The 20277-nt window shown below is 43.8% G+C and overlaps 1 protein-coding gene across 5 annotated transcripts in view; it reads right to left on the bottom strand.

The window, feature by feature from the left end:
* The window catches only part of LOC135215488 (recQ-mediated genome instability protein 1-like), a 359294-nt gene that overhangs the window by 83829 nt on the left and 255188 nt on the right, over positions 1-20277 (bottom strand). For all 5 annotated transcript variants that reach the window (XM_064250249.1, XM_064250248.1, XM_064250246.1 and 2 more), the window contains 2 exons: positions 17385-17489; positions 5519-5644 (listed from right to left, as the gene is read on the bottom strand). In XM_064250249.1, coding sequence (XP_064106319.1) covers positions 5519-5644; positions 17385-17489 — 231 coding nt within the window. The remainder of the gene's footprint in view (positions 1-5518; positions 5645-17384; positions 17490-20277) is intronic.

The following is a 20277-nucleotide window of genomic DNA, read 5'->3' on the forward strand; positions in this document are numbered from 1 at the left end:
AACGAGGCAAAACCACCACCTAAGTTAGCCTAACAAAATACTCCCATATACCAAAGGCTAAAAGAAGGGACGACCGCATTCGGCGGCCGACCCTACAACCATAAACATTACAAATATTAAAAACTCACCTACCCTTTTCTATGGGAAAGGATGAGCGCTACCTCCTGCCCCAAAAATAGTGTCTGCGGCGACGTATGGTCCAAGAGAGTAACAGTTTTCATATGTCGTTCTCACCTCCCGTAGGTAGTGCGAGGCGAACACTGAGTTACTCCTCCAAAAAGTGGCACTTAAAATGTCTTTAAGGGCCATATTTTTCTGAAAGGCTATCGAGGTCGAAATAGCCCTTACTTCGTGCGCGTTAACTTTTAACAGCCTAAAGTCACTGTCTTTGCAAGAAGAGTGCGCCTCCTTTATGGTGTTTCTTAAAAAGAATGCCAGTGCATTCTTGGACATGGGCATATTTGGTCTCTTGACCGAACACCATAAGTTCTCCGCAGAACCTCTACAATCCTTTGTTCTACGAAGATATTCTCTAAGAGCCCTAACAGGACACAGGACTCTTTCTGGCTCTTGACCAATGATCTCTGCCATACCCTTGATCTCGAACGTTTTAGGCCAAGGATTTGAAGGGTTTTCGTTCTTAGCCAGAAAAGACATACCCAAAGGGCAGACCGCATTATGCCCTTTGAAGCGGACGTGTTTACTAATAGCCTGTATTTCGCTAACTCTCTTCGCCGTCGCCAGAGCAGTTAGGAATACAGTTGTCTTCGTCAAATCTCGCAAAGATGTAGAGTAAAGAGGTTCAAAGCGACTTGACATTAAAAACTTGAGGACCACATCCAGGTTCCACGAAGGTAACTTTGGTTGCGGCACCTTGGTGGTCTCGAAAGATCTCAATAGATCATGGAGATCCTTGTTATTAGCGAGGTCAAGACCTCTATGGCGAAAAACTACAGATAAGACACTTCTGTAGCCATTAATGGTTGACACTGCAAGTTTCAGATCTTGTCTAAGATAAAGTAGGAAGTCGGCGATCTGGCTCACAGAGGTCGTGGTAGAGGAAACTCCTTTCTTCCTACACCAGCTTCTAAAAGCTGCCCACTTCGATTGGTAAACCTCGATTGGTAAACCGCGATTGATGAAGGTCTTTTCGCGGTGGCGATAGCTTTAGCCACAGGTTTCGAAAAACCTCTCGCTCTGGCCAACTTCTGGATAGTCTGAACGCAGTCAGACTCAGAGCGGAGAGGTTTTTGTGGTACCTCTCGAAGTGGGGCTGTTTGAGTAGATCTCTCCTTAACGGAAGAGATCTCGGAAAATCCACCAGGTAGGACATCACCTCTGTGAACCAGTTCACTGCGGGCCAAAAGGGGGCGATTAACGTCAACCTCGTCCCCTCCGAAGCTGCGAACTTTCTCATCACTTCCCCCAGAATCTTGAAGGGGGGAAATGCGTAGAGATCTAGGCCCGTCCAATCCCATAAAAGGGCATCTACTGCTACTGCCCCCGGATCGAGAACCGGGGAGCAGTAAAGAGGGAGTCTCACCGTTCTTGATGTTGCAAAAATGTCCACCAAAAGACATCCCCAAAGACCCCACAGCTCCTGGCATACGTCCTGATTGAGGGTCCACTCTGTCGGCAGCAACTGTCCTTGTCGACTGAGGAGATCCGCACGGACGTTCTCGACTCCGGCAATGAACCTTGTCAAGATCGTGATTTCTCTCGCCTTCGCCCAAAGCAGAATCTCTTTCGCTAGAGCAAACAGGGAGCGAGAGTGTGTTCCTCCTTAGTGGCTTTTTCCTGAAGACTTACTGCCAGATCCTTCACCATAGCCTGGGGGAAGAGATGACTCGAAAAAGGCGCATACAAAAGTTCTGTCCTCTGTGAGGGAGAGACAGACTTAGCCGCAAAGTTGCAATAGAGCGATCTTTTCTTCAACACGCCTGCTGAAAAATGAGAGGCTAACTCCTCTGAGCCATCCCTGACGGCCTTGTCCATGCATGACAATACACTGGACAGCTCCCCCAAGCTGATCGAATCTGGCTTACAAGACTGGTTGTCTAAAACTCCGAGACACCAGTCTAAGAAGTTAAAGACTTCCAAAGACCTAAAAAGTCCATTCAAAAGATGGTCAAGTTCGGAAGTCGTCCACGACACTTTAGCTGAGGCTAAAAGAGATCTCCTTGAGGCATCCACAACGCTGGCGAAATCTCCTTGCGCTGACGTAGGAACCTTCAATCCTAACTCTTCGCCGGTTTCATACCACATCCCTGCCTTACCGCTAAGTCTAGACGGAGGCAGGGCGAAAGTGGTCCTTCCCTTTGCTTTCCTAGACTCCATCCAGGTGTTAACCTTTCGGAAAGCTCTCTTGGTAGACAACGACGTCTTCATTTTCACAAACCCTGGTGTCTTGCTTGCTTTCGAAGACGAAAACTGCGATGGAGGAGAAGGAGGGGCAGAAGGAAGGAAGGTATCCCCAAACGAATCACGAAGCAGCCGAGCCAATACTTGGTAGTCTGAAGAAGCCGACGTCGAAGGTTGTTCTTCGTCAACATCCTCAGAAGAACAGCTTAGTTCCCCTTCTTCCTTACCCGAGTGAAACCCCGAAGGAAGAGGCAAAAGTCCTTTTGCTCCAAGTCTCATGTCAGAACGATGACGAGAAGAAGAGGGTAGCGGACCCTTAACAGAATCCTTAACAGTCACAGGGTCAGAAATCACCACTTGAGGAGAACGTGAAGATGTAGGAAGACGTGAAGCGTCAGCAAAAGCCTCGGGAACAGCGTCCGAGTGATAGCGAACTTCCACATTCGCGTCCAAAGTGCTCTTACGACTATGTTTACTAGCGTCCATCGGAGCGTCCAACCTAGCGTCCTTACGAGCGTCCAACGAAGCGTCCAAATCAGCGCCCAACCGAGCGTCCAGCGAAGCGTCAAAAGAAGCGTCGAGCGGAGCGTCTCTCCTAACGTCCAGCGAAGCGTCCCTACGAACGTCCCGCGAAGAAACAGGGCCTGCCACCTGACGAGCGTCCCGTTGAGTGTCGACACGAGCATGTCGAAGAGGAGCAGAAAGTACTGAAGTTCGTCCAACAGGAACCACATCGTCGCCAGCAGAAACGTCGAAGTCGGAATGCCGAGCGTCTTCTCGACGAGAAGAAAGGGGAGCGTGATGAGACCTCTCTCTTTCATGACGTCTACCGCCACCTCTAGACGAACACTGGGGAGCAGAACGAAGTCTAGAGGGCGAAATACCAGGAGACGGGGACGAAAGAGGAGCAGGTGGAGAAGACTGTCTTGTTCTCTTGATCGGAAGTCTGTCGTCTTTCTTGTGACGAGGAACCGTCTCCTTCTGCTTAAGTAAAGCGTCCAGTTGCCGTTGCATAGCAAGGATTATCTCAGTCTGAGAAGTCTCCTTACGAGGAGACGAGCTGTGCCTGTGAGAAGGCGAGGGGCGAGGGGATGCCTTCTTCCTTCTCCCAGGAACAGCCTTGGCTCTAGAGCGACTGGGGCGCTCGAAGTCGTCATCATCAGATGACGTCCTAGACTTCTTCTGGGGCGGAAAGGCTACGCTTTCCGGAGAAGAATGCCAATCAGACATAGCATGACGTGAAGCGTCTTGATCTTGAAGAGTCCTCTTCAAAGGTCGCGAATCCGGACGAGATTCCCACCCCTTGCGCGGGGAGGACGCGTCGGAAGACGAGAAATGAAGTTTTTATTGTAAAACTAATATTGTAATACCTACCTGAACACCTGAATGATTCCCACCCTCCTCCCCTCTCATACAGAGTTATTGAGTTATGATTGACGTGAGAGGGCAGGTGTGACCGGCCCGTGAGGCAGGGCTACTAGCGGTGGGCTGGTAACTAGGGAACGAGGGTGTTTGCCAGGAGATTGGCAACACTGATCGTTTATTTTAACCAAAGATTTGGTAAATTTTTAATAAATGATGGTTCGGGCTGGTAAGTGACCAGGGCTAGTTCAGGTGTTCAGGGGGTGTATTGCAATACAATCTCTCAGGATGCGTGCTCGAGCACGCTCCTTAGCAGCCTGGGATGCGTCCACAGGAACTGCTGAAGGGACGTCAGATCGGTGGGGGATCCCCGTAACCCTCCTTCGGTCTTCGACATGCCCTCTCCCTGAGTCCTGGGAGTCCGGCAGAGGTCCCAGCCTAGAGGCGCTATAGGGCCGATCTGACACCCCCTCCACTTCACTAGGGGCACTATCACTGCACTTAGTTTGCCAGTTTTCAAGGGCAAGAACTTTAGATTCAAGCGTTTTCAATGAATCCAGAATAAGCGAAAGGGCATTACCCTCCGCAGACACCACTTGAGGGCCCGAAGGCCACACTACGGGGTTAGGAGACACAAAATCTAAAGGAAGGTTAGAAGGGGTTACATTAAGACCCTGTCTGCTACCCGATTTACTCCTGGAGGAAGACCTCCTGATCCTGTCACGCTCTAATTTATTTACGTAGGATTCATGCGTCTTCTATTGTACATCATCCAAACTTTTGCACTCATTACAGCGAAAATCATACTTACAAACTTGTCCCCTACAACCTTTACACAATGTGTGAGGATCAACCAAGGCTTTTGGTAGCCTCACCTTGCATTCATCTTTCAAACACACCCTGGCGCTAGCCAAACTAGATCCAGACATATTTAAGGAAAAAAACCAAGCCAAATTCAAAACAATCCAAAGTCACGTATGCCAAGCTATCGATCCAAAAACAAAAAACCAAAAAGTCAAGAGGATACTGAAGCCAATGAAAAGTTTTCCAAAATCCTGAGGCGGAGGTGTGTAAACAGTTGTTTACACCATCGGCAACAGAAGAAATCTGATAGAAAATGGGAATGGTTCCTGATACCCGCCTCCCAGCGGCGGGAATGGGTACTAACCACCCTACTCCCACTACGTGTGTCGTAAGTTTTTAGAAATTCTGTCGGACTTCAGAGAATACAGCTATATATATATCTGACAGGTAAGTTTCATGAACAAATTAGAATGACACCTACTGCATGTGATGTGAGGGTCGGTCGCTGCCGAAGCCAAAAAACGAGAACACGAAAAACCTGGAACACTCCGGGGCACATTACGCTGATGCCAAGAAGGAGAAGAAGGAGTAGAAGAAGCCATAATACCATAAGAAACTAAACGGGCAATGAACCGGGAAAAGGCCAAGAGAGGTGAAACAACTCTCGCCCAGGCGGTCAAAGAAATACTGGCGTAGCGGCGTTGTCCTTGACCACTCCTAGCCCGAGCTACACATGCGTTGCCAGATACCACAAGATTCCTTGCTTTCATCTTCTTTTTAACCGGATCCAGCTAGGCGCTAAAAATTATCCTACTGTTAAGACCAGAGGTTTGTTCCCGTGTGAACAACTAAAAATTCCTTATTTACAAGTTTACAAACAAAGTAACACTGGTAAACATCATGCAGTAACAAGAGTAAAATGCAAGGAAAATGAAGAGGCCAATACATAGTATGTTTTTTATGAAGACATTACAATACAAGGGACACATACCTTGGTGCCTGGTTTGACATTTACGTTAAGATGTGGAATAAACCTATATTCCATTCCTTGAACAACAGATGTGCCATCAGTCATTTGCATGAAGAGCATCCTTGATGGTTTAGGCTCCCATAGTGGCTGAAACAAAGTAAAAATTCTTGAAGCAAATTTCATGATTGTGTATAAATAGAAAACATTGCATTCAATAGCCTCGTAACAGCTATCTTTAAAGTACTGACTTCATCTCATATTAACCATGACAGACTTACTGGGTTGCACTACATATATGAAGATATCTCCCTAAATAGATGTTACAACCTTGTCTCTCAATGATTGTCCCATAGGTATAAAGCACTATTCCAAGGGATGCCTGTGCTCAATAGAATGGTTGGGTGGGGAGAATCAATCTTGTTTGCTTGTAAGCTTCTAAATATAAGAGCAACCATTTATTTGTAAGGAAGTTCATGAAATCATAATTTGCTTCTATGCATTTTTCATTCTCCTCTCACTTTACCTCCACGAAAACTAGTATTATTCAGCAACACTTCCACAGAAGGTAGGAGCAAATAGGATGGACATAATAACTTGAGCCCAATGGTCCTTAGAAGAAGCACGACTATATACATATGGAACTGAACAGCTTTTCTAGATCTGCAAGCCTTCAAATCCCATATGTCCAACAAAATTTTGGGATAATCACACAACTTTACCATAGTGGCTTACCTGAGAAACAAAGAAGGCATGTAATCCCTGGCACAGCACCACTTAATGGAAATTTTGCTATGGGCTGACCTCAGAGTGGTCTCTACATCCAGACATGTAGTGCTCTGTGAAAGCTGCAGGATACCCCCGGGCTGTCAAATTACTGCTCTGCTCTGCTAGGCAGGGTAGCATGAAAAAGCAATGCGTGAATGTCCAACCAGATCGCTCAAGAGCTGCATACATTTCCTCCCTTTTCTTTAACAAAGCTGTATACACTTCCCCCCTTTTCGTTAACAAGATCAATTAAGGTGGCCCGCAGTTAACGGCGCAATCACTCAACGACGAATCGGTTTTACGGCTGTCGTCAAAAATATTAATGAAAAAAATACAGCATTTTAAAGGTACTTTTACGGCACAATTTTCAGTTAACAGCGCCGCTAGCGCCGTTGTCTAACAAGTTCATACATTTGTAGAAATGCCGTTCAGACCATAAAGGTTATGCAAATTATATTAACAAATTTTATGGAGAGTTACTACATAGGTATTAGGGTGAAATATATGCCTCTGACGCTGTTCTATGCCGAAAATATTGAGTTACATAAGAGCAAATTTACCTATGGATGTGTCGATTTATAAATGTTCATGCTTTTGTTTAAAATGTGTATGAAAATGTATTATGTGTAAGGTATTTTTATTTCTGCACAGAAATATGATACAAAGGCAGTTTTTGAAACTGCCCTTCAAGTTATCGACAATGATGTTTTTTCAATGCTCGTTCTTGTATGCCGCTGTCTGCCGCTCTTCTGAAAATATAGAGTTAAAAAGAATGCAAATTTGGCGATCGATGTGTCGATTTTTTAAATGTTTATGCTTTTATGTTTAAAATGTGTATGAAAATATATTACGTAAAGGTATTTTCATTTTTGTACATAAATAAGATACAAATTAAGGCAGCCTTTGTAACTACGCTCTATTTTGTCAGGGGATGTTTTTTCAAGTTCGTTCTTGTCCGCCACTGTTCCGAAAAATGCATGGTGTTATTTTATTAATTATGCATCTTTTCCATAAATCCTTTAAAAAGTTATACATTATTTCACTGTATCCAAGAATATTGTATGTATTCTCATATTATTGTATTATAAAATACTATGACAAATTCTGAGGAGCGGCCAATGTTGTGGTTTGAAATCAGCTGATAAATACGAGTTTGTTTCACCATAATGCAATTCTGAGCGAATTCTCTTGCTTCTAGTTAGCATAAACGAATATCTAGATACTTGACTTATAGAGACAAAGTTATTTTTCCTTATACAACGTGTTTTTAGGTGGAAATATTTATTGAATAGGTCTCGTTGTGAATGTAAACTACTTTTTTTTTCGTTAACAGATTACGTTGGCAGCATGTTTATTGCGTAAAAAATTACGTGATTCCGTTCGCAATAATCCTTTATATCATCGTAATACAAATTTTACGTTATTTATCTTATATCGGCGTGAAACCAACAGTAAAATGTATTCTTTCAAGCACAGTAGTTTTGATTAAAATTATTTTATCCCAATTTTATCTGCGGTTGTGTTTGATGGCATACGTTTACTGCAGTTTTATCCTTGTTGCCGATGTACTATAATAGTCATTAGCAGCTTGAACAGTTTTCTCAGCTTCAGTTATAACTAGGTTTAAATTTAACAGTATATTTCCCGATTGATCTTTCATCTATTATTGATCTTTGATCTATAGCGAATAAAGTTATTACATTAAGATATCTTAGTTCTATTCTATACATAACGCCATTTATAACAACTACGGTAATAGTGTACTGTAGTACGATGATTGAAATACAAGCCAAACGGATGTTATCCAGTTAGGTTGAACTTAGAAAAAAAAAGTCATTTCTCGTTCGGTTGTTCATGGCTGTACACGTTCACTCAACGAGTATAACGTTAAAACCATACTTTCATCATTCTCTTTTGCTGTTATTGAACTTATATAACTAGAAGATGGATAAAGTTAGGCCATTGTAATTTGATCTCTCATAAAACTGGACTATCGTAAGACTAATGATCGTAACTTGAACACTACAGTTACCTGTACACTGTATAAACTATTATATCTTTACATACAGACGGTCCCCGGGTTACAACGGGGGTTCCGTTCTTGAGACGCGTCGTAAGCCGAAAATCGTCTTAAGCCGGAACATCATAAAAAATCCTAAGAAAACCTTACTTTTAATGCTTTGGGTGCATTGAAAACTATGTAAACTGCATTCTTATGGCATTTTTCATGAAAAAAACCTTCAAATATTGATTATTTTGCATTTTTGGTATCATATTTCATCTGTGAGATGAGCATTGTAGGCATTGTAACCCTTGAACATGCGTCGTAACCCTGGAAATAATGTCTGATGAATATAATTGAAAAGCGTCGTAACCTCGGAACGTCGTAAGCCGAGACCGTCGTAACCCGGGGACTGCCTGTACTCTACACACCCAAAGGATTAAAGCTAGGCTTTTTTCACTTTACAGTATTTACAATGCTATAATGTACTGTACAGTAAATTCTATAGTACTATACTGCATAAATATAATTTTACTTATTGCCCCATTATGGGATTACGGCGCCATTGACTGGTCTAGTTTCGAAAGGTGTGCAGTGGCTGTAGGCTTTAAAATCGCTTAGCGTCGAAAATCACTAACCGAGGGCCGCCTGTATAGAGAAAGTTTAAGTGCAATCAGCTGCAAGTAGAGCTGCTGATATCTCTTCCAGACTGGAAGAGTCCACTACCCCTGTTGCACTTCTAGCATTTTCATTAGAACATAGGGTATGCACTATCTACACTGAAGGCTACCAAGCAGGGATTTATCAGGGAGAATTTTGAGCCATGCTGCCAAAGTAACTGTCAATTCTGGCAGTCTACAGCCCAACTGAACTAGTCCATCTGTCATGCATTTTTTAAATAGTGTTTTAGAAGAGGTGTCAACCCATTCCTGTACTACTATTCGACATTTTAAGACTCCTTTTTCCTTCAGTGTACTTCATTAAATCTTTCAGTTTCCACTATAATGGGTTACAAGTCAGCTCTGTCACAACTTTTCAATGAACCACCTTCAGGGAGTCACTTCCTCATTTTTAAACACTGTTCGGGTCCTATGTATAAGCCCAGCATCCCTAAAGGATGTTTGTCAAGACTGTTTTTTGGTAGCAGCAGCGTGCCTTTCCAGGTAAGATACTCACACAGAGTATTTGACTCATATATACCCAGTTTGGTGGCCAAAACCCAGTCTCCACCTCACAAGGTCTCTTTTCTTGACCATTCACTGTCAGCAAAATGATATTGTTATGATACAATAAAGTTTTGTACATACTTACCTGGCAGATATATACGATTAATGGCCCGCCCAGCCTCCCCTCAGGAGATAGGTGGAAGAGAAAATCTGATTAGAAAACGGGAATGGTTCCTAGTCCCGCCACCCAGCGGCAGGACGGTAGATCACCTGACCTACCTGTAGCGTGTGCCGCAAAATTTGAATTTCTGTCGGGGACGACGGAGTCTATAGCTAAGTATATATCTGCCAGGTAAGTATGTACAAAACTTTATTGTATCATAACAATATCATTTATGTACATTCAGCTTCCCTGTCAGATATATACTTAGCTGATTGGCACCCTTGGTGGAGGGTAAGAGACAGCTTAATTACTGAAATAAACAGGAAAACAACACATGTTGTAAGTTAGAAACCTTGGTTCTTACCTGATTTGGCAGAAGACTTCAAGGCTACTGTCTATGAGCCTGCTTTGCCTCAAGAGCCTCAGCGAGGTAGTGACCTATGGCTGAGAGTTCTTGCGGACATGACAGAACCTTGTTAGGATCTTTGTCAATGGGGGCTATCCCACTTACATGACAAAACCTCTTGCCTCTGGCAAAATCAAGGAGCACAAAACCAATCCCGACCACCTGACCCTCTAACCCGGGTTAGAACTACGATTGAAAGAAGTTACCACCAAACCTTCTTTCAAACAACCATAAAAACACAACACCACAAATTAAAACTAAACTAAACTATAAAGGATTAAAATTAGCACCCTGTCCCAGCACCGAATCCCCAGATATGTATGGCCTCAGCGAGAAGCACTTGTCGTACGTAACCCTTACGTCCCTCAAGTAGTGAGATGCAAACACAGAGTTGCATCTCCAAAAAGTGGCAGCTAGAATATCTTTCATAGACATATTCTTATGGAAAGCTAGAGAAGTCGCAATGGCTCTTACCTCATGCGCTTTCACTCTAAGCTGCCACAAAGAATCTTCATCGCACGTCACATGTGCCTCCGTGATGATGCTTCTCAAAAAGAAAGCCAGAGCGTTCTTAGATATGGGCCTTTTTGGGTCTCTGACCGCACACCAGAGACTCTCTAGACTGCCCTTAAGTTGCTTTTTCCTCTGTAGGTAATATTTAAGGGTCCTGACCTGACAGGGCAAAGAGACCTTTCTACCTCTTTCCCCACTAAGGGAGAGAGACCCTTAACCTTGAAACTTCTAGGCCAGAGCTTCGAGGGGTTCTCATTTTTGGCCAGGAATAAAGGCTTAAAGGAACAGATAGCAGAGTACCCTTTAAAACCTACTCTTGAGTCCAGAGCTTGCAACTCGCTAATCCTAGTCAGGTCCTGAACGAAGCCTGATGGGGAGGCTCGAACTTGTTAGACATTAGGAATTTAAGCACCACATCTAAATTCCAGCTAGGTGGTTGAGAGGACTAATTCTTGGAGGTCTCAAACGATCTGATGAGGTCATGCAGATCTTTATCTTCAGCGATCTTCAGGTCCCCGTTTCTGAAGACAGCAGACAGCATGCTACGATACCCCTTGATCGTAGATATTGCAAGATGACACTCTTCTCTCAAAAAGAGAAGAAAGTCGGCAATAATGGTCACAGAAGTATTAGAAGAGGACAGCTTCTTTGACCTACACCATCGTCGAAAGACTTCCCACTTCGATTAGTACACCCGTAAGGTTGAAGACCTGCGGGCTCTGGCGATCGCGCTAGCAGCTTTTCGCGAAAAGCCTCTCGCTCTGACGAGTCTTTTGATAGTCAAAAGGCAGTCAGGCAGAGAGCGGGGAGGTTTTTGTGAAACCTCTCAAAGTGGGGTTGTCTGAGCAGATCTCCCCTGAGTGGAAGAGATCTGGGGAAGTCCACCGTCCATTCCAGTACCTCTGTGAACCATTCCTGAGCGGGCCAAAAGGGAGCGATCAGGGTAAGACTCGTTCCTGCAGAGGACACAAACTTTTTCATTACTTCCCACACCAGCTTGAATGGGGGAAAGGCTTAAGCATCAATGCCTGACCAGTCCAGGAGGTGAGCGTCGATTGCTATAGCTCTCGGGTCTGCTATCGAGGAGAAAAAGTTGTCCAGCCTCGTTCTGAAAAGTGGCAAACAGGTCTATATGTGGTCTGCCCCACAGGGCCCACAGCCTTTGGCAAACATCAAGATTGAGCGTCCATTCCGTTGGGAGGACTTGGTTTCTCCTGCTCAACAGGTCCGCTCTCACATTCCTTTCTCCCTGGACGAATCTGGTTAAGAGTGTGATCTCTCTCTCTTCCGCCCGGATAAGCAGGGTTCTTGCAATCTCGTAAAGGGAGAAGGAGTGTGTCCCTCCTTGTTTTTGGATGTAAGCCAGAGCCATGGTGTTGTCCGAATTGACTTGGACCACCATGCCTCTGACTTCCGACTTGAAAGACTTGAGAGCCAGAAAGATCGCAAACAGCTCTTTCGCGTTGATGTGCCAGGTCACCTGTTCCCCCTTCCAGGTGCATGACACTTCCTTTGCCCCTAGTGTTGCTCCCCAACCTGACTCTGATGCATCTGAGAACAACACTAGGTGCGGGCTTGGTTTCAGCAGGGACAAGCCTCTGTTCATCTTGAGAGGAGCTAGCCACCAACTGAAATGCTCCTTTACCTCCTGCAGGATAGGGAAGGAATCCGCCAAGTCTTCTGACTTCTGATCCCACATCCTTTTTGAGGTAGAATTGCAGGGGTCTCAAATGAAGCCTTCCTAGAGAGAAGAACTGCTCCAGCGAGGAAAGGGTCCCCAGCAGACTCAGCCATTCCCTCGCGGAGCTTCGCTCTTTCTCCATGCCCCGATCAAGCCTTTCCTGGGATGGAAAAGCCCGAAAACCCCGAGAATCCATCCGAATCCCCAAATAGACAAGGTTCTGGCTGGGGATCATCTGGGACTTCTCGAGGTTTAACAACAGTCCCAGAGATCGGGTCATTATCAAAGTCGTATTTAGGTCCTCCAGACACTGACGTTCCGTCTTGGCTCGTATAAGCCAGTCATCCAGATAGAGTGAGATCCTCACCTCCTTCAAATGTAACCATCTGGCTACATTTTTCATGAGCCCTGTGAAAACTTGCGGAGCCGTCGACAGGCTGAAGCACAAAGCCCTGAACTGGAAGATCTTCCCTTGTATCATGAATCTGAGATACTTCCTTGAGGACAGATGAATCGGTACATGGAAGTACGCATCCTGAAGGTCCAGGGAAACCATCCAATCTCCTGGACGTAGGGCCGCAAGAACTGAGGAAGTTGTCTCCATGGAGAACTTCCTTTTCTCCACAAAGCGATTCAATGCGCTTACGTCCAGGACAGGTCTCCACCCCCCCCGATGCTTTCGGTACGAGGAAAAGGCGATTGTAGAAGCCTTGGGAGTGGGGATCCAGTACTAGTTCTATAGCCTCCTCTAACATCTGGTCCACTAAGAGAAGAAGGGTTCGTCGCAGAACAGGGTCTTTGTACTTTGGCGAAAGTTCCCTTGGCGTCGAAGTCAAGGGTGGTCTTTCCTTGAAGGGGATGAGGTATCCCTTTTGTAGAATAGAAAGGGACCAGTTGTCTACTCCTCTCTGTACCCAGGCTTCTGAGAAGTTGAGAAGCCTGGCACCTACTGATGTCTGGAGGACTCGGTTGCTACTTGGTCTTCTTGAAGGACCTAAAAGAGGACCTACCTCGTTTCTCAGGTCCTTTCCTCTTGACGGAAGATCTGAAAGAAGGACCCCCTCGAAAGGGCGCTTGAGGAGGGCGACTCTCCTTCCTTACAGTGGAGGCAGCTGGTCTCGCCTTCCAAGCAGACTGAACCAGCAGATCTTGGGTAGCCTTTTCCATCAATGAGTGAGAAATGTCCTTCACCAACTGTGAAGGGAACAATTGGTTCGAAAGAGGGGCGTACAACAAGGAAGCCCTCTGTACCGGGGAGACGGATTTGGTAAGAAAAGAGCTAAAAACTGCTCTTTTCTTCAACACTCCTGCTCCGAAGAGAGAAGCTAACTCCCCCGATCCGTCTCTGACAGCTTTGTCCATGCAGGACAGCACGCTGTTAAGGACTTCCGGCCCAAGAAACTCAGGATCCAAAGTTTTCTTAGCCAACGCCCCAAGGGACCAATCCAAAAAGTTAAACACTTCCAGGACATGGAAGAGTCCTTTGAGGAGATGGTCCATCTCAGACATTCCCCATGTAGTCTTGGCCATGGGGAGAGCATGCCTCCTAGATGAATCTACCAAGGTAGAGAAGTTCGCCTCCGCAGAGGATGGAAGACCCAGTCCCATTGGTTCTCCAGTCTCGTACCATATTCCTCTCCTTCCCGAGAGCTTGGAGGGAGGACACGAAAAAACAGTCTTCCCTGCCTCCTCTTTGGACTTCAACCAAGTCCCAACCGATTGGAGTGCTTTCCTCATCGAGATAATCGGGCGCATCTTTAAGAAGGAGGAAGTATTTGCTGTTCTAGTCCTGGAGAACAGCGACTGAGGAGAGGGAGGCACAGCTGGGCTGAGCAAGTCACCGAACTCCTGAACCAGCAGGGCCGCCAAAGTCTTGTAGTCCGACAGCGCTGCCGCTCTAGGAGTTTCGTCCTCTGAGACATCATCAAGTCCTTCTTCTGCAATCTTGCCAGGAGAAGCGCGGTCGAAGGAAGGAGAGCGCCTAGTAGGCGAAGAGCGCCTGTCTGGTGACGAGAGCTTAAAATGGCAGGAGCACTTGCGAGGAGAGGCGCTTCTACCCGAAGAGAAGCGGTCGACAGAAGGAGATTGCTTATCAGGAGAAGAGCATTTAGTAGGCGTAGAATGCCTGTCCGGCGCCACGCACCTGGCTGGCACTTCAAGGCAGGATGGTGCCGCGCGCCTGGCTGGCGCCTCACGGCTTGATGGCGCATCGCGGCTGGCTGATTCATAGCGGCTGGCTGGCGCCTCGCGGCTGGCTGGCGCCTCGCGGCTGGCTGGCGCCTTGCACCTGGCTGGCGCTTCGCGGCTGGTCGAAACCGAGCCTACGTCTGGCGCTGTGCCCCTGGTCGGTGTCAAGAGCTTATAAGGAGATGCACATCTTCGAGGAGAACTGTTTCCTCTAGGCGAAACACAGCTGAGTGGAGAAGAGCGAGCCTCAGGCGAACCGTGAAAGTCCAGGCGAGAGGCGCTTGGCACTTCTCGGAGACAAACTCTCGTTCCGAGAGGAGCTCCTCTTGGTCGGAGAGCGTTGGGATCTCTTGACAGGAAGTGATACGTCCTTCCTGCGCGGAGGATCTCTAACAAGAGCGCCCACAAGTGACGAAATCTGCTGCTGCAGACTGAGAAAGATCTTTGTAGTCGAACCCTCTTGATCCTCTTCCAAGGGCGGAGAAAAAGGTCTAGAAGCCAAAGGAGGATCCAAACTAGGCGCAGGGCTGACAGGGGCTCTTCTGGCTCTCTTCCTGTCTACAGGAGACTCCTCTGGAAACCTCTCCGGGCTGGAGTCCAACATACTGCTGGGAGCCTTCCAGTTCCTCTTCAAGGGGCGTGACTCCTCAGCCGAACTCCAACCGCGTCTGGGAGAAGCCGAATCAGATGAAGAAAAGCACTGTTTCAGGATGCCTTTACAGCGGCGATCCCTGGCAGTCTGGGACGAAGCAACAGATACTGCCGAAGGGACGCCTGACCGGTGGAGATTCTCCACAGCCTCCTTACGGCTTTCGACATTCCTTCTCCTCTGGGCCTGGGAGCTTGGAAGAGGTCTAGGCCTGGGAGCGTTGCAGAGCCGATCAGACGCCCCCTCCACTGCACTGGGAACATTACACTCATCGTACACTGCACTCTTACCTTCCCATGCAAGCATTTGAAGCTCCATCTTTCGTAACGCGGCCTTCATGTTAGCCATCTCCACGGACGTATCCACAGGTTCGGTGAAGGGCGAAGGAGCTGAAACCGTAGGAGAGAATGCTACAACTACATTAGGGATAGGAACTACCGTATCCTCAACTGGCTCGTTAGACCGAGACCTACTAGTGCTTCTAGAGGAAGTTAGAGCACTCCATCCTTCCTCGCTCAGACATTCACACTCCTTACAAGGATTAGTAAAAGAACACTCATTCTCCCTACACCTCTTACATAGTGTGAGGGTCTACCGAACCCTTCGGTAGCCTCACGTTACACCCCTCATTCACACACACTCTAATTACATAAGAGGAGTCTGACATTGAAAGAAAAAATCCAAAAGCGTAATCAAAAACAGTCCACAATAGAGTATGCCAAACCAACGATCCAGTACTTCACCAAAAAGACAGTCCAGAAGATCAAAGGCGAACGAAAAGCGAAAATCAGGTCAGGAGGAACCAACAACAGTGTTGTCGGAACCGGCGACAGAGAAAATCTGATTAGAAAACGGGAATGGTTCCTAGTCCCGCCACCCAGCGGCGGGACGGTAGATCACCTGACCTACCTGTAGCGTGTGCTGCAAAATTTGAATTTCTGTCGGGGATGACGGAGTCTATAGCTAAGCATATATCTGACAGGGAAGTTGAATGTACAAAAACTACAGAGTAATTAAGACCTGTCCATGTCCAGTGAGACAAGTGAGAAATTATTTACCTGTGGAAACCCACAGGAGATTCCCCATGGTTTTTAGCCACTGGTCAAAACAGAAGTACTATCTAAAAACACTATATTTCATTGGCACATGCAAGTCATATTGAGGTTTTACCAGGACGCTATAGTCACAGGCATAATGTAATTTAGGAGGTATCTTAATCACCCATCTTTGAAGTTAATATGGAAGTGGATACCTAGTAATTATGACTCTTACGAACTTAATTTCTTAGTAAAATCCCATCAATAAGATCTAACTCATATGTCTTTAATACCTTCTCTACTGGCCCTCCCATTTCTTTTAGTAGTCAAATATCAGTTCTTCTCATCCATATACAAGCCCTTATGACTATCTCATCCTCATAACTCAAACTATAATCTTGATTGTGGAACTTAGTGCTGCAAGAATGAGGCAGGTATCTTTTTTTGTCATTTCAGGTAATATTATAAAGAGTTTTGGCCAGTAAAAACCATAGGCAAGGAAGGTGAATGTCTATTTTAATAATCCCTTGTGAGTCCTAAACACTTATGGACTTAGGTTCCTAAAACCAGCTGTTCATCTGGCTTCAAAGGTTCCAATCCTCCAATTGAAATAGTTAATCAATATTCATATGATGATGAGTTCTAAAAATATGCAGTCTTGTACAAACCAAAATTAATTTTTTTACATACAAACATATCACTAAAAAATCATTCAGGTCTCTCCTTCCAACCACCCACTCTCAGCAATAAATTAAACAACACTTAGAATAATTTTACTGATATTAGATGTCACTTTGGAGCCCATACATGCAGATGACATGGTGGGAGCCCTTCTTTTGTTTTTTGAGCATGTGTAGAATGAATTCAAGCAATTTTATATTATCATAAAGTACTGGGTCTGTAAAAGAAAAAAATGAAGCTTATAAAAAATTCATCTTCTCACAATCAGCCCACTATACATAATGACTAACTGCACTGGTGAGAAAGATGCCAGCCTCACACACAAATTCCTGAAAAAAAAATGTAATTAGTACATACTAACCAAGAGATGAATGGAGACAAGAAAGGGTTTTCTCTCACCACCTACCTTTGGTAGACATGAAGCAATGTCAACACTTCCTATAAAAGCATAAGGCATTACAAGGGAATGGTTTGTTTGATATAGAAATTTCAAAACCATCTTAAAAATTAGGTTATATTTTGCTGTACTTATAAATGGTGAGCAAAGGTTATCTGTCTATATAATCTCTCCTACTTTGTATCTCTGCAACTACGCATGGAATACTCAACACAAACATGTACAGTGCTCAAATCATACTTGATACTGCTTGTCAGCTGATATTGCTGCATTTCCCCCTTCAGTTTTGCGTAACTTTTGTAACTGCACATATGCAGGGTGGCCAACATCTCGTATCTGATTGACCTGAAATAATAAAGTAGTCAATAAGAGACAAGAAAACTTTTATACTAATCAAATGAAAGATACATGGGATTGTATTCAAACTCTTGTGAATATAAAACATCCAACCAATGTCTCACCAAGAAATAAAAATGCCTTCAAATCATTTACTCAAGTCTCCATACAAAAATCTGTATTACTGGCATAGCTGCAGAAAAATATACACTGAATTCTCTGGAATGGATTATCCTGATGGTGCTTTCTGGCCTAACCTATGAAGCTTTTTAAATGTCTAAACTCAACACGTTAACTCTATAAAAGCATCACGTAAATAGTTTAAATCTAAAAATATAAATTCTTTATTGCATCAAATTACACTTGGCTTAAAGTACGAAAATGCTATAGGATACAGAAATCCCTCACCTATTGCTATTAACCCTTTAACAACGAAGAGGTGTAATAAAACTCGTCTCCCGTATGCCAAGGGGGTCTCGGAGTGAGCGCCGAAGCGGAAAAAATATTTTTTTCAAACAATCACAGCGCGCTTAGTTTTCAAGATTATGAGTTCATTTTTGGCTTTTTTTTTGTTATTGCTTGAAGTTTAGTATGCAACCATCAGAAATTAAAAAAAATATCATTATCATATATAAATAATGCGATATATTATAGCGCAAAAACCAAATTTCATATATAATTGTATTTAAATCGCTCTGTAAGCAAAACGGTTAAAGCTAACGAGATAATTTTTTTTCGTTGTACAGTACACTAAATTGCAATCATTTTGGTATATAACACATTGTAAAACGATCAAAGCAACACAGAGAAAATATTATCACAAAATGATGCATGAATTCGTAACGCGCGGACGTAAAAAAGTTTTTTTCAAAAATTCACCATAAATCTAAATATTGTTCCAGAGACTTCCAATTTGTTTCAAAATGAAGATAAATGATTGAATGTTACTATACTGTAAGAGTTTTAGCTTACAATTGCAGTTTTCAACCATTTTGGACAAGTTAAAGTTGACCGAATGTCGAATTTTTAAAAATATTTTTTATATGCAAATATTTCAAAAATGAGAAAAGCTACAACCTTCAATTATTTTTTGTTGTATTCTACATAAAATTGCGCACATTTTCATAAATAAAACTCTATGAAATGCCTAATATGAAATGGAGCAAATATTACGAGAATGCGACGTACATATTTCGTAGATTTGCGGCGGAGATTCCTCGCGCGGAGGGAAGGAAAGTTTTTTTTTTTTAATTCACCATAAATCTAAATATTGTGCTAGAGACTTCGAATTTGTTTCAAAATGAAGATAAATCACTGAATATTACTATACTGTAAGAGTTTTAGCTTACAATTGCGTTTTTTGACCATTTCGGTAGAGTCAAAGTTAACAGAATGTGTTTTTCTTCTCTATTTATTGTGATTTATATGCAAATATTTTAAAAATGAGAAAAGCTACAACCTTCAATTATTTTAAGTTGTATTCTAAAGGAAATTGTGCACATTTTCATATATAAAACTTTATGTAACGGCTAATTTAAAACATTACAACAATCAGACAAAAAAATTTATGATTTTTTTCTGAAGTTACCACGCGGGCGTAAGGAAATTTTTTTTTTTTTTCACAAATTCACCATAAATCAAAATATTGTGCTAAAGACTTCCAATTTGTTGCTAAATGAAGGTAAATGATTGAATATTACTAAAATATAAGAGTTTTAGCTTACAATTGCATATTTCGACCATTTCGGTAGAGTCAAAGTTAACCGAAGGTTGAAATTTTGGCACTTAAAAGTTATTTATATGAAAATATTTCAAAACTGATAAAAGCTACAACCATAAGTTGTTTTTAGTTGTATTGTGCATGAAATTGCACACATTTCCATATATAAAATGGAATTTTTATTCTAAAATTAATATTAATAATACGTACACGTACGTACTTACCTGTATAATTTATCTAGCCCTAAATCCCCAAAAACCGCACCAAAATTCACCACATTGGCAACCCTATTACCTACTATTCTGTCCGCCAGTTGGCAACGCTGCCGTTGACAGTTACAAAACCTTCGCTCAAAATCAGTTGTGATAGGCAGATCGTGGGGTAGGATGGGTGGGACTAGATAAATTATACAGGTAAGTATTATTAATATTAATTTTAGAATAAAAATTCCATATTAATAAACACTACCTTAATATAATTTATCTTGCCCGATTAACCACATTGAAAAGGAGGAGGGAATCTGAGTACAATTTCCCCTTCGGACAGAATAGGACATAAAACAATCAAAGAAATATATATCATAGGCAGTTAAAACTCAACCCAAGGTCTAAGATACTAACAACTCAAAGTCTCCTACCATAATGCCGCCGAACTGCGGTAGCACAGGACAAGGAGTAAGTGAATAGTCAGTCCGTCTGTACTAAAGTCAGGTGACCGACCAGTTGACCAGTCAGACGAATCGAGGACAACAAGGCTGCACTCTGAAGACTATCAAGCACTATTCTTTCCCTGAAGGATGAGTGTCTGGACTGTCTGGGCAATTCAAAGCTAAGCAAACCTTGGGGGTGTATCAACGCAACCCAACGTCACCAGCAGCGAATCGGCTCATGAGCAACTCCTGACTCGAACTTTCTGATGCCAAGAGAAAGGAGCCCGGAGCAAAAAGGCGATTCAGTCCCGAAGGACGAATGCCTGACAGTCCAACCTGGTCTCATGTTACACGATCATCGGGGGTGTATCAACGCAACCGACTTCGTCAACAAGAAACTCAGGGCTACTAAATGTCGCCCGATCTCG

Source organism: Macrobrachium nipponense, chromosome 5, assembly GCF_015104395.2.
Source record: "Macrobrachium nipponense isolate FS-2020 chromosome 5, ASM1510439v2, whole genome shotgun sequence".
Taxonomy (NCBI): Eukaryota; Metazoa; Arthropoda; class Malacostraca; order Decapoda; family Palaemonidae; genus Macrobrachium; species Macrobrachium nipponense.